This window comes from Triticum aestivum, chromosome 1D (genome assembly GCF_018294505.1).
Source record: "Triticum aestivum cultivar Chinese Spring chromosome 1D, IWGSC CS RefSeq v2.1, whole genome shotgun sequence".
In the NCBI taxonomy this organism is placed as follows: Eukaryota; Viridiplantae; Streptophyta; class Magnoliopsida; order Poales; family Poaceae; genus Triticum; species Triticum aestivum.
In genome coordinates, this window is record NC_057796.1 from 298875713 (window position 1) to 298890252 (window position 14540).

At 44.8% G+C, this 14540-nt stretch overlaps 1 protein-coding gene across 1 annotated transcript; it reads left to right on the forward strand.

The window, feature by feature from the left end:
* Nucleotides 1–5349: 5349 nt before the first annotated feature.
* Nucleotides 5350–10609, forward strand: LOC123181586 (carotene epsilon-monooxygenase, chloroplastic). Its single transcript, XM_044593884.1, has 10 exons — nucleotides 5350–5944; nucleotides 6670–6966; nucleotides 7090–7287; nucleotides 8229–8330; nucleotides 8448–8588; nucleotides 8659–8766; nucleotides 9215–9297; nucleotides 9398–9560; nucleotides 10134–10192; nucleotides 10332–10609. Exons 1-10 carry the CDS (start codon nucleotides 5456–5458, stop codon nucleotides 10342–10344), a joined length of 1653 nt encoding a protein of 550 aa, XP_044449819.1. The 5' UTR covers nucleotides 5350–5455; the 3' UTR covers nucleotides 10345–10609.
* Nucleotides 10610–14540: the final 3931 nt, after the last annotated feature.

Below are 14540 nucleotides of genomic sequence, written 5' to 3' on the forward strand. Positions count from 1 at the left end.
TCGTTAATCAAAGATGGTTAAGTTTCCTAACCATAGACATGTGTTGTCATTTGATGAATGAGATCACATCATTAGGAGAATGATGTGATGGACAAGACCCATCCGCTAGCATACCATATTGATCGTTCAGTTTTGTTGCTATAGCTTTCTTCATGTCAAATACATATTCCTTCGACTATGAGATTATGCAACTCCCGGATACCGGAGGAATGACTTGTGTGCTATCAAAAGTCACAACGTAACTAGGTGATTATAAAGATGCTCTACAGGTATCTCCGAAGGTGTTTGTTGGCTTGGCATAGATTGAGATTAGGATTTGTCACTCCGAGTATCGGAGAGGTATCTCTAGGCCCTCTTGGTAATACACATCATAAGAAGCCTTGCAAGCAAAGTGACTAATGAGTTAGTTGCAGGATGATGTATTACGGAACGAGTAAAGAGACTTGCCGATAACGAGATTGAACTAGGTATGAAGATACCGACGATCGAATCTCGGGCAAGTAACATATCAATGACAAAGGGAATAACGTATGTTGTCATTACGGTATGACCAATAAAGATCTTCATAGAATATGGAGGAGCCAATATGAGCATCCAGGTTCCGTTGTTGGTTATTGACCGGAGAGGTGTCTTGGTCATGTCTACATAGTTCTCGAACCCGTAGGGTCCGCACGCTTAACGTTCGATGACAATTTTGTATTATATGAGTTATATGTTTTGGTGACCGAATGTTGTTCGGAGTCCCGGATGAGATCACGGACATGACGAGGAGTCTCAAAATGGTCGAGAGGTAAAGATTGATATATAGGACGATAGTATTCGGACACCAGAAGTGTTCCGGAGGGTACCGGGTACATATCGGGTCACCGGAAGGGGTTCCGGCCACCCCCCGGCAAGATATGGGCCTAATGGGCCAAGAGGGGGAACACAGAAGCCAGCAGGGGCTGCTGCGCCCCCCATATGGGCCGCACCAGAGGAGAAGGGAAAGAGGGGAAGAGAGAAGGAAGGGGAGGGATTCGGCGTCCCCCTTCCTTTCCTCCTCCCTCCACTTTTCTTCCCCCTCCGGTGAAAAGGGAAAGGGAGGGGGGGCGAATTGGGGAGGAACCCCAAGTAGGATCCAGCCTACTTGGGGCACCCCCCTTGGCTGCTCCCTCTCCCTCCCACCTATATATATGAGGGGGGGGAGGCGCCTAGACAACAACAACAACATCTGTTAGCCGTGTGCGGCGCCCCCTCCACAGATTACACCCTCTGTCATATTCTCGCGGTGCTTAGGCGAAGCCCTGCGCGGATCACTTCACCATCACCGTCACCACACCGTCGTGCTGACGTAACTCATCTACTTCCTCGACACTTTGCTGGATCAAGAGTTCGAGGGACGTCATCGAGCTGAACGTGTGCAGAACTCGGAGGTGCTGTACGTTCGGTACTTGATCGGTCGGCACGAGAAGAAGTTCGACTACATCAATCGCGTTGTCAAACGCTTCCGCTTTCGGTCTACGAGGGTACGTAGACACACTCTCCCCCAGTCGTTGCTACGCATCTCCTAGATAGATCCTACGTGAGCGTAGGATTTTTTTTGAAATTGCATGCTATGTTTTCCAACAATATCGTGGATTATCGATCGTTACCGCGCGCTCCCAAGACACTAACGGTTTGGATATGTGATCCGAGTAGGCCTCTGTCCTTTCCGCACTGACCACCACGCGGGAATAAGTATGGGCACTCTGCGTCATACGATTCTTCCAAAAACTCACTAACGTCGGCGGTTAGTGGCACGCGCCCGGATGGTCCGCGTAAGCACCTACTTTGTATAAAGAGGTAGCCAGGACTGATCCCGTCCATCCTTGCAATGCACAGGATTGCAAGGGACGATTGGCCCATGACCCCTTCGCATTTAGGATGTAGACCGACGTGCTGGCCTCTCTGTTGAGCCTAGGTAGGACTACGATGTGTCGGCATGACCCAGGAAAGCGTGTTCGGCCAGAGTTAATCGAGCGTGTTGGGTAAGTTTGTGCACCCCTGCAGGGAAGTTAATCTATTCAAATAGTCGTGTCCACGGTAACAGACGTTTGGAGTTGTATCCCGATCAATACAACTAGATCTGGATGCTAAGGCATGAAATGGATATGATGGCTCCAGGATTGCTTTCTCGCAGGGAGTCAAGAAGGGATCTCTGGGCGCTAATGCTACAACATACTTGCTAATTATAGTATGCTATTCTGTACTCTTCTAAATGCTGCAAGATGCTTGAAGATGCTAGTCTTCGATAGGCTAGGCCTTCCCTCTATTCTAGCATTCTTGCAGTCTAGTCCAAAGATACAACCCCATTCCTTTGATACTGATGCATACTTAACATAGATCTGACGTAAGTCTTGTGAGTACTTTGGATGAGTACTCACGGTTGCTTTGCTACCTCCTTTTTCCCTATACCCGATTGCTGCGATTAGATGACGGATCCGAGGAGCCAGATGCTACCACCGACGACTACTACTACTACTACCCTAAGGGTGCCTACTACTACGTGGAGGCCGCCGACGACCACGAGTAGTTAGGAGGCTCCCAGGCAGGAGGCCTTGCATTTTCGATCCATGTTGTTGTTTGTGCTAGCCTTCTTAAGGCAGACTTGTTTAATTATGTCTGTACTCATATATTATTGCTTCCGCTGACTCGTTTGTATTTGAGCTTATGTATTCGAGAACTCGAGGCCCCCAGCTTGTAATATGAAGCTTGTATGACTTTAATTTGTGTCTAGAGTTGTGTTATATCTTCCCGTGAGTCCCTGATCTTGATTGTACACATTTCCGTGTATGATTAGTGTATGATTGAATCGGGGGCGTCACAACACATAAATGACCCTACAATTACCACTAGTGACATGCTATTGATGGACCCAACGCCTATCACTGAAGAACATTTCTACCACTGGTGACTATGGTTTTTTAGCAGTGTGTGTGAAAGGAATGGAATATAAGGTTAGGCGAATCATTTTGGTTTGGGGGCAAGAGAGGGCTTGATACTAATCCGCAGGCCAAAGTGGGAAATGAGATAGGAGCAGTAGTGTGCATTTTCACTTTGTTAGGTGGTAGTTAGTTTGTTGCTTGTTTGTTAAAAAATGGAGGATTTTTATATTTTCCACGAATTTGTTACCAGGAGGTGTCAAAAGACATCTGTGTATATTCTTGTATGTGGTGGGACTTGAGGTGAATCGAGTCCATTGACATTTCTGGATTTATGCCAGGTGGTCCAAATTCATTTTTATCGAAAGAATTGCCCATTTCTTTCCAGTTTCAAGGAGTTTTACTAGATATCGCAAAACATATATTACAAAATTCTCAATGGCAACCGTACATAACTTAAGCACTACATTACGTCAACTACTAAACCGTCATCAAGACACATGTTCCTGTAAAAACGCCAACCTGGTAAGTTTATTATTGTCTAAGTTACCGTACAACATCTCAAATATCAACCACTCTTCAGCGTGAGAACCAACAGCTCCCATGATCCCATCCCGCCTTCAGTGGAGAAACTCACTAGCCACCACAAGCAACAATCTTGACTAACACCATCGATGATTTCACAACTTATGTTTTTCAAGCTCAGAGAAAATGACAAACTACTTGAAACTACACTGGCGAGATATAGGGGAGTCACGTCCTTAGAGAATCTTCATTAGATGGTGAAAAAATTGGTGATGTAAAAACCATTATAGGATAGGAGAGAGAAAATTTCGTTCAACATGGTGGCTACTGCTTTAACAAATGATGTAAAATGGTGTCTAATTTTTTGCCCTTCTTCCATTTTACTCCACAATTACAATAATAAATATCATTCTTTTACCTTGGTGGATTTTCTCAAACACCTAGTGGGCATGAACATGAAATCTGACCGTCGTAGCACGCCAGGGCAGAGGCAGTTGCCGGGCCAGCTAGGAATGCAGTCGTGGTGCTCCTCTACCACCAAGAAGCCGTGGATCTCGGGCAGAGCCATTGTCATTGTGCCGACTGGCAACCGAGAGCTTGGAAGAGCAGCGGCTCGATGGTGGCCACGACAACCACTTGAGGAAAGGGACGGCAACTATTCGACCTCAACGGTGAGCCTTGAGTGCTGCGGAAGCCATATCGGGTGGTGGAAGGGAGAGAAGCTGCGAGAATCGATGCAAATCGACCGATGGCGGATAGCCCCCCCATCCTTCGTGCGCGTGGTCCTCTTGTGGGCCATCCCATTCTGGGTTCCACCCCATACTGATTTTGGGAAGGTTCTAGAAGCTCCCCTGAACCATTTTTTCTTTTATTATTATTTTTCTTTCAGTTTTCTCTTTCTTTTTCTATTTTAGTTTTTTTTCTTTTCATTTTTCCTTTTCTTTTCTGTTTTTCTTTTTTGTGTTACGAACAACTTTTCAAATTGGTGAACATTTTTTTTGAATTCATGAATATATTTTTTGAAGTCATGAACAATTTTCAAATTACGACATTTCTTTAAATCGTGCACATTTTTTGAATTCGCGGACATTTGTTATGAATCTGTGACCATTTTGCAAATTGACAAACATATTTTAAAATCGCGAACATATTTTTATCTTTTGCGAACTTTTTTATGAATTGTGAACATTTGTTTTTGAATCAGCGAACGTTTTTTGAATCGATAAACATTTTTTGATTCAGTTTTTTTGAATCAGCAAACTTTTTCTGAATCGGTGAGCATTTTTCGAAATTCATGATCATTTTTTGCGAACTTTTTGAATTTGCATTTTTTTTCAAATTCACAAACTTGTTTTTCAATACGTGAATGTTTTTTCAAAATCATGACATTTTTTAATACACGAAACATTTAATGATTTCAGATTTTTTTTACCAAAGTTCATATTTTTCTGAAACATTCCAGCCCGCTCGTGGGCCATATGCATATGCTCCGTTTTTTTGCGGAGAATATGCATCACCCGTTGAAACTGTGTTTTTTCCAAGGTGGCCTAAACTGCCGTTTTTACATCACTTTAGCATCATTTCTGCACATTTGAAAAAAAAACATCATTTCTGGCACGTGAAAATCGCTCATAAAATGCATCATCCAACCAACATAATATTTATTCGAAAGAAAAACTAACATAATATTTCTCAACTTTTTTTTATTTTGCGAGAATTATATTTCTCAACTTTACAAAGAGCTAGCTAGCTAGCTAAGAAATATGAATAGACGCGAAAAAGAAAAGAAATATTATAGAATATATTTTTGAGAGGCTCTATATTTGAAGATGTGGAATTTGACGGGCCGTTGGGGATGGAGATGCTCATGCTCTCACAGTCTCACGCCAATACCTTGCGCCCCCGCTCACAAGCGGGGCCCACCTCATCCTCTTCCTCTTCTCTCTTCTCTCTGTCACACACCTTCACTACTGCTCTCACCCAAATCCAACCCAAATTAACAGTAGCCCGCGGCGGCCTGCGCGTGAGCGATGCCCGCCGCGGCATTCGCCTCCGCGTTCGCGTCTCCTCCTCCTCCGTGGGCCCCACGACCGCCTCCTCGCCACGCCAGCCTCCGCCTGCCCCCGCCAAGGAGCAGCAGCAACAACAGCGGCGGCGGCGGAGGGGACAAGCCCACCACCTCGTGGGTCAGCCCCGACTGGCTGACGTCGCTGTCTCGCTCGGTGCTCGGCCGGGGGAACGACGACTCGGGGATACCCGTCGCCTCCGCCAAGCTCGACGACGTGCAGGACCTCCTCGGGGGCGCGCTCTTCCTGCCGCTCTTCAAGTGGTTCCGCGAGGAAGGGCCCGTCTACCGCCTCGCCGCGGGGCCGCGCGACTTCGTCATCGTCAGCGACCCCGCCGTAGCCAAGCACGTCCTCCGCGGGTACGGCACGCGGTACGAGAAGGGGCTCGTCGCCGAGGTCTCCGAGTTCCTCTTTGGCTCTGGGTTCGCCATCGCCGAGGGAGCGCTCTGGACGGTGTGCTCTCTCTCTCTCTCTCTCTCTTTCTCAAATGCTATAGCGCCTCAAATACTCGTAACACAATTTGAGGCACATAACTTTTGTCCTAAGATAAGCTTCTATAAGTTTGAAAGTTTATAGCAAAAATTATCAACATCTATAATACCAAAGAAATAGACCATGGAAACATATTCCACTGTGGATATACTGATTTTGGTTTGGTATTGTAGATGTAACAGTTTCTTTTTCTGTAAACTTGGCCAACCTTACACAAGTTTGACTTAAGACAACAGTTATACACCTTACTTGCTGTTGCTGATATGCTATCTGGTACATGGTGTCGGTGTAGCTCCTTCCAGTATGACTTCACGGACTATAGGTGCTGGACTGGACTTGATGGTCAAAATACTCAAAGATGACAATCTATACTTGGATTAAAGTTTACTTAGTGTGTGTAGAGCAAGACTCAGAACTAGAGTAGATCTTTTGATAACCAGACCACAACCTCAATTTTGCTTGCTTGTATTTGTGAAATACACCCTATTACTCTATTAGACTTCTTCGGAAAAAATGGAATTCAGGAGGACACTCACTAGTTCCTATTTTCTAGTAAGGAGTGATGCTTGTGCAATTTAAAAGCTTCCCACCTCTAATTCACATGAATTTGATTGAGTTTTCATGCCCTCCCTCTCTTGTTCGTCTATTAATCCTCTCTTTAACTTACTATTAATCTGCTATTTTAGGTGAGACGTAGAGCAGTTGTACCATCTCTACACAAAAGATTTCTCTCAGTAATGGTCGATAAAGTGTTCTGTAAATGTGCTGAGAGATTGGTGGAAAAGCTCGAGACTTATGCTTTGAGTGGTGAACCTGTTAATATGGAAGCGAGGTTTTCGCAAATGACGTTAGATGTGATTGGTTTATCCTTGTTCAACTACAACTTTGATTCCCTCACATCAGATAGTCCTGTTATTGATGCTGTTTACACTGCACTCAAAGAAGCAGAGGCTCGTTCTACAGATCTTTTACCATACTGGCAGGTAGGTCTTTCATCATGTTACATTTCTTATTTTGAACCTCTGGTTGACTTCGGTCTTGCTAACTTGCAGAAGGGGAAAATTGCACGACTGATGTTTGATGTGATCCTTGTTTATTTTCTACAGATCGATTTGCTGTGCAAGATTGTCCCTAGACAGATAAAAGCAGAAAAAGCAGTTAACACAATAAGGAATACCGTTGAAGACCTAATTACAAAATGCAAGGCAATTGTAGATGCTGAAAATGAACAGATTGAGGGTGAAGAATATGTAAATGAGGCAGATCCTAGCATCCTGCGGTTTTTACTTGCTAGCCGTGAAGAGGTAGTTTAGTTTATCTCGAGCTAAAACAATGTTTTATGTCAATTTCCTATTGATGTTTCTACTATCTAGGAAGCTACCTTTCCTCGTTTCATATAATCTTGGAAATTAGTCTTATTGTTGTTATTATCCTCAGGGTTTTTCATCTTTCCCTTATGATAGCTTATTTTATTATCATTTAGTTTCGCAATATTTGATAATCATTAACTGGGCATTGAACCATCATGCATTTGAGTGCTCAGCTGATCAATGTTGCTAGTGTCAGTTCAACTGAATGTTTGAATAGAGAAAACATGTTTGATTCTGCAGCAATTATTGACATCCTATTACTATTGCAGCGTCAAAAATTTACACATACAAATGATTACATTTAGCATATACCATATTATGGTTACATTTGAATACTAATTTTACTGCAAGGACTCTACTACTGTTTCCTGATAAAAACAGCAATTTAGCCTGTAGGTATAATTATAAACTACCGTGGTATTGACATTACAGAGTATTTTGGAGTACTGACAGTACAGAGGACCTGTTTGGCGCAGCGACAAAAAATTAACTGTAGTCGTTAGCACTTTTACTTGTACAAATGATAATATTCAGCATAGACCATATTATTGATTGCCTTCGAATAATAATTTTACTGTAAGGGCTCTCCTACTGTTTCCTGGTAAAAGAATAGTAATTTAGCCTGTAGGTATAAAATACCGTGGTGTTGACATAACAGAGTATTTTGGAGTATTGACAGTACAGAGGACCTGTTTGGCGCAGCGACCTAAAATTAGCCTATTTCGAACACAGTATATTCTTTTGGTGCTAACCCAGCTGTGCCGTTTTGGCATGCAATGTTTGCTATTTGTTTTGTATGTTTCACTATTTATGTTACAAGCACTTTGCTCAATTGCTTACTGCTTTAACTAACATGCTTTCTTTATATGACCCAGGTCAGCAGTTTGCAGTTACGTGATGATCTATTGTCAATGTTAGTTGCTGGTCATGAAACAACAGGTTCTGTACTGACATGGACCATTTATCTTCTCAGTAAGGTACTCCTTTCTATCTTGGCCAAATGTTATATCAAGTAAAGTCCCAAATGAGAAGCAACACATTACTTAAATTATCTCTTTAATATCTATTGACTGCTCAGTGTTACACTGCTGAAGGGTCCAGTAGCACTAAGGAAAGCCCAAGATGAGGTAGATCGTGTTCTACAAGGTAGACTCCCCAGATATGAAGATGTAAAAGAGCTGAAGTACTTGATGCGCTGTATCAATGAGTCCATGCGGCTATACCCACATCCTCCTGTAATTCCTTGTGCTTCAGACAAGCAACTTCAGAGTTAGTGTTGGTTACTCAAGGACACTGTATTAACAGGTGCTGATACGGCGTGCACTAGTTGATGATGTGCTTCCTGGAAACTACAAGGTTAAGACTGGTCAAGATGTTATGATTTCTGTGTACAATATACACAGATCACCCGAGGTATCCTTTTTCATCTGAATATTACATCTTGTGATCTTGGCTGATATTTTTTTAAGCTATTTTTCAACTATTTTGCATAGTGAAATATAGCATATCTATGTCTAGTCTATTGATGAACAATAGAGTTAATTACCAGAAATGTGTATGGTTACTCAAAGATTCGCAAAACCATGACCTACCAGTTAAATAGCTTATGTATGTGTATGACCTTGATGCTGCCTACACTGATGATATTGTCGATTTGTGATACCAAACTACCAATTTGCACAATAAGAATGATAACGTGAACTAAGAGAAATTCTTATCATGCTAAGTTTCAGAGGTTGAAAACTTGGAAGTATTCTGTCTACTGCATATCGTCATCTTTGGGCAGTGTCCAGGCATGAATGAATGGGCAGCATTCCAATATTTTATCATTGCAATAATTATTCTTTTGTTCCTATTGAAGGTATGGGACAGAGCAGATGAATTCATTCCAGAGAGATTTGATTTGGAGGGTCCCATTCCAAATGAGTCAAACACTGATTTCAGGTCAGAAAGTAACCTTGAGATACATTCTTTTATGCTCTTATTTTAGTGTTGCAAAATGGTTACATTATTTTGTGCTCCCATTATCACCTCTTTTTGCCAGGTTTATCCCTTTTAGTGGAGGTCCTCGAAAATGTGTTGGAGATCAGTTTGCTCTTTTAGAAGCAATTGTGGCACTTGCAATTGTCATACAAAAGATGGACATTCAGCTTGTGGCAGATCAAAAAATCAGCATGACCACTGGGGCCACTATCCATACAACCAATGTAAGGAAGCACTATCCAATTACTTCATTGTCTTGTGCATCATCAGGTTGCTTTCAATTTGCGATAGAGGTACAAACTATAAAACATTGTATCTCTCACGGGCAGACTATGCAAGACACCATGGTAGGTGATTATGTTCATGTTGGTCTTAGTATGAGTTTGTTTAGATCAGCTGAAAGCTCCCAGTTTATGCCTGCCCCGCCATCAACGAGATGGCTGAAAGTATTTAATTCTAAATACTAAATGAAATCCGGATAGTCTAGTGAAATTGCAATCTGTAGGTTTAGTCACCAATAGCTGCTGTAGTACTGCACGTTTGAATTGTTGACAAACGGTGAAGGATACAAGTAGTACTGCACGTTCCTGAAACACTCGACTAAAACAATAGCTGCTGTAGGCCTGTCGTCATCCATGATGGTCCTGTGATTACTTGAATGGGTAGCCACGGTGCTGATACTAAAAAATTTGCATGTCTCAAGTCAATTGAGACCAAGCTTCCGTTCATTCCTTCCCCTATGCTACACTTTCTGTTTCAGGTATAAAATTACACTTGACAAATATTCTCTTCAACAGGGACTGTATATGAATGTAAGTCTGCGTAAAGTTGAGCAAGAAGCTGACTTAGCACTGAGGTAAATACATCAATATGTATATAATGTTACAGAACTACAGATTATCAAGAATACCTCTCTCCAGTTCTCCAGAATGATCCAACATGCATTCGGTGATTACTTTTCTTCTTCTTCTGATTTATCTACTCCTCTCGTGCAGTCCATCGGGCTAGACAAAAGCAAAGCAAAACAGGGTGGGATTAGTACAGGCAGAGGCAACAGAATTGTCAATACGTGAGATGCCTCTGCAATTAAATTTGGACATGTTTGGAATGTTTCCTTGTCCAGAAATTTGAGATACCTCTCTTCAGTTCTTGTATCTTTTCAGCAGGTTCCAGCTATCAATGGCTAATAGGTTGCGTAAACTGTAAAGAAATGGATCATTGACTTGCTGATTTTGACAGTTAATGTAAATCGGTGGTACCTTGTCTGTTTGTACGGTTCCCTTTTCCAGCAGAGTGTACGTGGGCTTAGAGCAACTCCAACGCGGCGACCCATTTCGTCCATGCGCGTCTGTTTGGGTCGGCGCGGATAAAAAAGTCGACCCAACGCGCCGACCCAAACGGACGCGCGTCCGCTTTTCATCTGCCTGCCGACCCATTCCTAGCCCATTTTTGAGTTGGATTTGCGTCGGCGTGGACATGCGACGGATGCCCGCACGCCCGCCTACTCCCCCTGGTCTGCTGGTCGATGGCACATTGGCCATCCTCTCTCATTCCACCAACAAACCCTCAACCGTCTTCTTTGTCGCCACCGTCGCTGCCGCCCATTTCTCCGGTGACTCTGCCAGTTGCCGGCGTCGCAACATCCCTTCTGCAGCACCGCCACCTCACACGTCGCCCGCCACCGCTGTCTTGCCGTCGGGGAATCGAAAGCTTCCCACCCCGCTCCTCCGACACAGCAACGACCGCCACCAAGAAGCCGCCTCGTAGCCCCGGCCAGATCCTCACTGGCACGCTCGTCGGACGCCGCCAGGGCAGCTAGCTGGTCCGAGGGCGGCGCGACTCCCTTCGTCGGCCGTCTCCTTCGTCGATGCTCGCAAGCTGTTCGACAGTTTGTCAAGGTACAAAATGGACTCCGTCGACGAGTTCTTTTTTCACAATTTCCTTTGCGACTCCGACGATTCCTCATCCGATGATGAGGAGAAGATCTTGAGTGCCGTGTTGGTCCATCACCACCTCAATAGCCAGCGCCCATCGTTCTGTGGCTCCATTACGGGGCACCTCCCGGCATTGAATCGCAACCGAGAGAGCGAACATTTCCTTCTTTGGAAGGATTACTTTGACACAACAAACCCGTTGTTCAAACATCAGAAATTCCGCCGCTGTTTCTGTATGAGTAGGCATCTTTTCAACCGTATTAGAGAGTGGGTGGTCGGCTATGATGACTATTTCGAGTGCAAAGAGGATGCCGTTGAAAAGATTGGTTTCTCCTCTTATCAAAAATGCATTGTCGCCATCCGAATGCTTGCATACGGAGTGCCCGGTGATCTCACTGACGAGTACGTCCGTATGAGCGAGTCTACATGCCTAGACTTCCTGTATAAGTTCTGCAAGGCTGTTATTGCTGTGTTTGGCCCTGGGTACTTGAGAGAGCCGACTCCTGAAGATACAGCCAACGATGAATGCCAGCAGGGGCTTCCCAGGGATGCTTGGCAGCACAGACGGCATATGCATTGGGAGTGGAAGAACCGCCCTTCTGCTTGGCAAGGGCAGTATAAGGGCCATGTCAGGGCTTGTACTGTCATACTTGAGGCCGTGGCGTCTCAAGATCTCTGGATCTGGCACTCTTTCTTTGGCATGGCCGGATCACACAATGATATCAACGTGCTTCAACGCTCGCCGGTGTTTGCTAGGCTTGCCGAAGGCAACATCCCACCGGTGAACTATCAACGGCCACAACAACGACAAAGGATACTACCTGGGTGACGGTATCTATTCTCAGTGGACCACTATTGTGAAGACAATCCCCAACCCTGTCGGCAAGAAGGGGAAACGATTTGCCCAAGAGCAAGAGAGTGCTAGGAAGGACGTCACGCGTGCCTTTGGTGTTTTGCAATCTCGATGGGGCATCGTTCGGTATCCTGCTAATACTTGGAGCACGCAGAAACTGTGAGAGGTGATGACTGCTTGTGTGATCATGCACAATATGATCGTAGAAGATGAGCGCCCGGAATGTCTCTAGATCAAGGGTTTCTGTTTCAGGGTGAGAATGTAGTGCCTCAGCATGGAGGAGCGACAACGTTTAAACAGTTCACCCAATTTCATTATGACATGCGTGATTGGGAAACTCACATGCACGTGCAAAATGATTTGGTTGAGCATATGTGGGCTCATGTTGGCAACCAATAGATGTATCTTTTTTATTCGGCTTGCAAAACTATGTGAGACATTTTACTTTTATTCGGCTTGTAAAACTATGCTATTTTATTTGGTTGAAACTATGCTATTTATTTGGTTGTGGACTATATGTTTGCTTGTGAAATAATGCAAAGTTGTGTGTGAAATAATGCAAAATTTATGCTATTTGTTGAAAAAAGGGCGGCCAGCCGGCCACGCCGGCACATATTGGTCGGTGCGTTGGGCGCACTGCCGACCCAAATCTCAAACAGGGCGGACGCCGGGCGGGCGGCCGACCCAAACGGACAAAAAAGGACAAAAGCGCCGTCCGTTTAGGTCGGCGCGTTGGAGTTGCTCTTAGTAGAGAGACATGTCGAGTTGTTCTTCATTGAAGGTCCATTAGTCCTCGGATAGGAGCTAGTGACCATCTCAAGGGTAGGTAGCTAATTTGAGCCTCCATTTGTTCCGTGGACAACAGAGCTTGATCCTCATATGTCCGCCCTGGCAACGACGCCCCCATTCCCCCCTTCTCAAATATAACACAAATCAATTCAACAGTTCAAACAAGCAAATGTGATCCATGACAAATAAGTTCCAATAATTCATACATAGCTGATAAAACAGACGAACCAAGTTTTTTTTACGTGTGTTGATGTCTTTGTGTGTGTTGATGCCCACTCTGACATTGGCATCCATGATGCTTGTCATGATCCTTGACTCTCTGGTGAACCTCGTGATCCTCACCTTCTCCCTTCCAATCTATTCAAACATGATCCATGACAAATAAAATCCAGCAATTCATACATAGCCAATAAAACAAATGAATCTAGTGTTTTTTATGTGCGTCGATGTCTTTACGTGTGTTGATAGTTCACTCTTTGGCATCGACATACATATGCAATAAAACAGATGAACTCTCTCGCATTGACATCCACGAGGCTTATGTCGATCAACATGATCCTTTGACTCTGGTGAACTTCGCGGTCCTCACCTTCTCTCTCCCAATCTAAATGCTCTCCATTGTCTTTGTCTTCTCAAGCTTCATATGCTCACATGCCTTCATCTTCTCCAATCTCCATCTTCATCCTCTCCCTCTCAATTACCAACTTCTTCCACACCCTGTCGGCCTCTCCCCCTTGAAAATCCAAGAAAAGCTTGCATCTCTTCTCCTCTTTCATGTCCTTCATTTTTTTCAATTCCAAGTCTTTGTTGAAAAGCAGCTGACGTGGCCGGCATTTTGCTCGCCGCTTCGTCACCCGCAATCCTATTTTCTCCACTTCTTCCCCCTCATGCTCCTACTTCTCTTTAGCTTGGTCCCAAGTCCACTTCCTGCTCCACTTGTCTCATCCTCTTCATCCAAGCCAATAGACTGGTGGAAGCTTGAGCCATCATTGTTTTTCTTCTTCTTGTTGGGGTTCTTGAGATCTTCAAAGAGGGTTGCCCACTTGGCTTTCCCGCTCAACTCCAACCAGGAATGCGTCTGCGTCCTGGGTGAAGCCCTCCTGGATGTTATACTGGTGCAAAGCCATGACAGAGTCATCCACATGCATGGACATGGCCAAAGGTGTGGACGCGGACATGGTCGAGGACGGCACCAATGTGGACGCGATCATGTCCACGTCCAGGTTGGTGACCTCCTCCTCGGCCACCTTGCGGGTGCGCTCGCAGACACAATGGTGCTAGTGGGTGTAACTCTACATGTTCGGCAATGGCGTTGTGAGCAGCCCCACATATTTTGTCGAGCCAAAATCCATGCGGGCGGGCGGAGGGTGGTGTGGGCACAACATCTAGGAGGGAGGCAGGAGGAAGGCGTTGTGGGCCCGTCTGGCCAGGAGGGAGGTGGACGTGGCGACTGGGAGGAGGCGGGCGGCGGCTAGGACAAGAGAGGAGAGATGGCACAATGGGGTGTCAATTTGGGTGATGCCGGATTGTCGGGTCCGATGTGGCGGACATGTCTGGACAACCCCATTTCCGCCCCACATATGGATTGGGTTTGGAGTGACAATTCATCACATCACAAAAACACACCG

Excerpts from the sequence above, each read along its gene's own strand:
- LOC123181586 (XM_044593884.1), top strand. The coding sequence starts at position 5,456 with ATGCCCGCCGCGGCATTCGCCTCCGCGTTCGCGTCTCCTCCTCCTCCG. Across the intron at positions 7,288-8,228 it reads TACTTGCTAGCCGTGAAGAG|GTCAGCAGTTTGCAGTTACG; the intron begins GTAGTTTAGTTT and ends TATATGACCCAG. Across the intron at positions 9,298-9,397 it reads GAGTCAAACACTGATTTCAG|GTTTATCCCTTTTAGTGGAG; the intron begins GTCAGAAAGTAA and ends TCTTTTTGCCAG.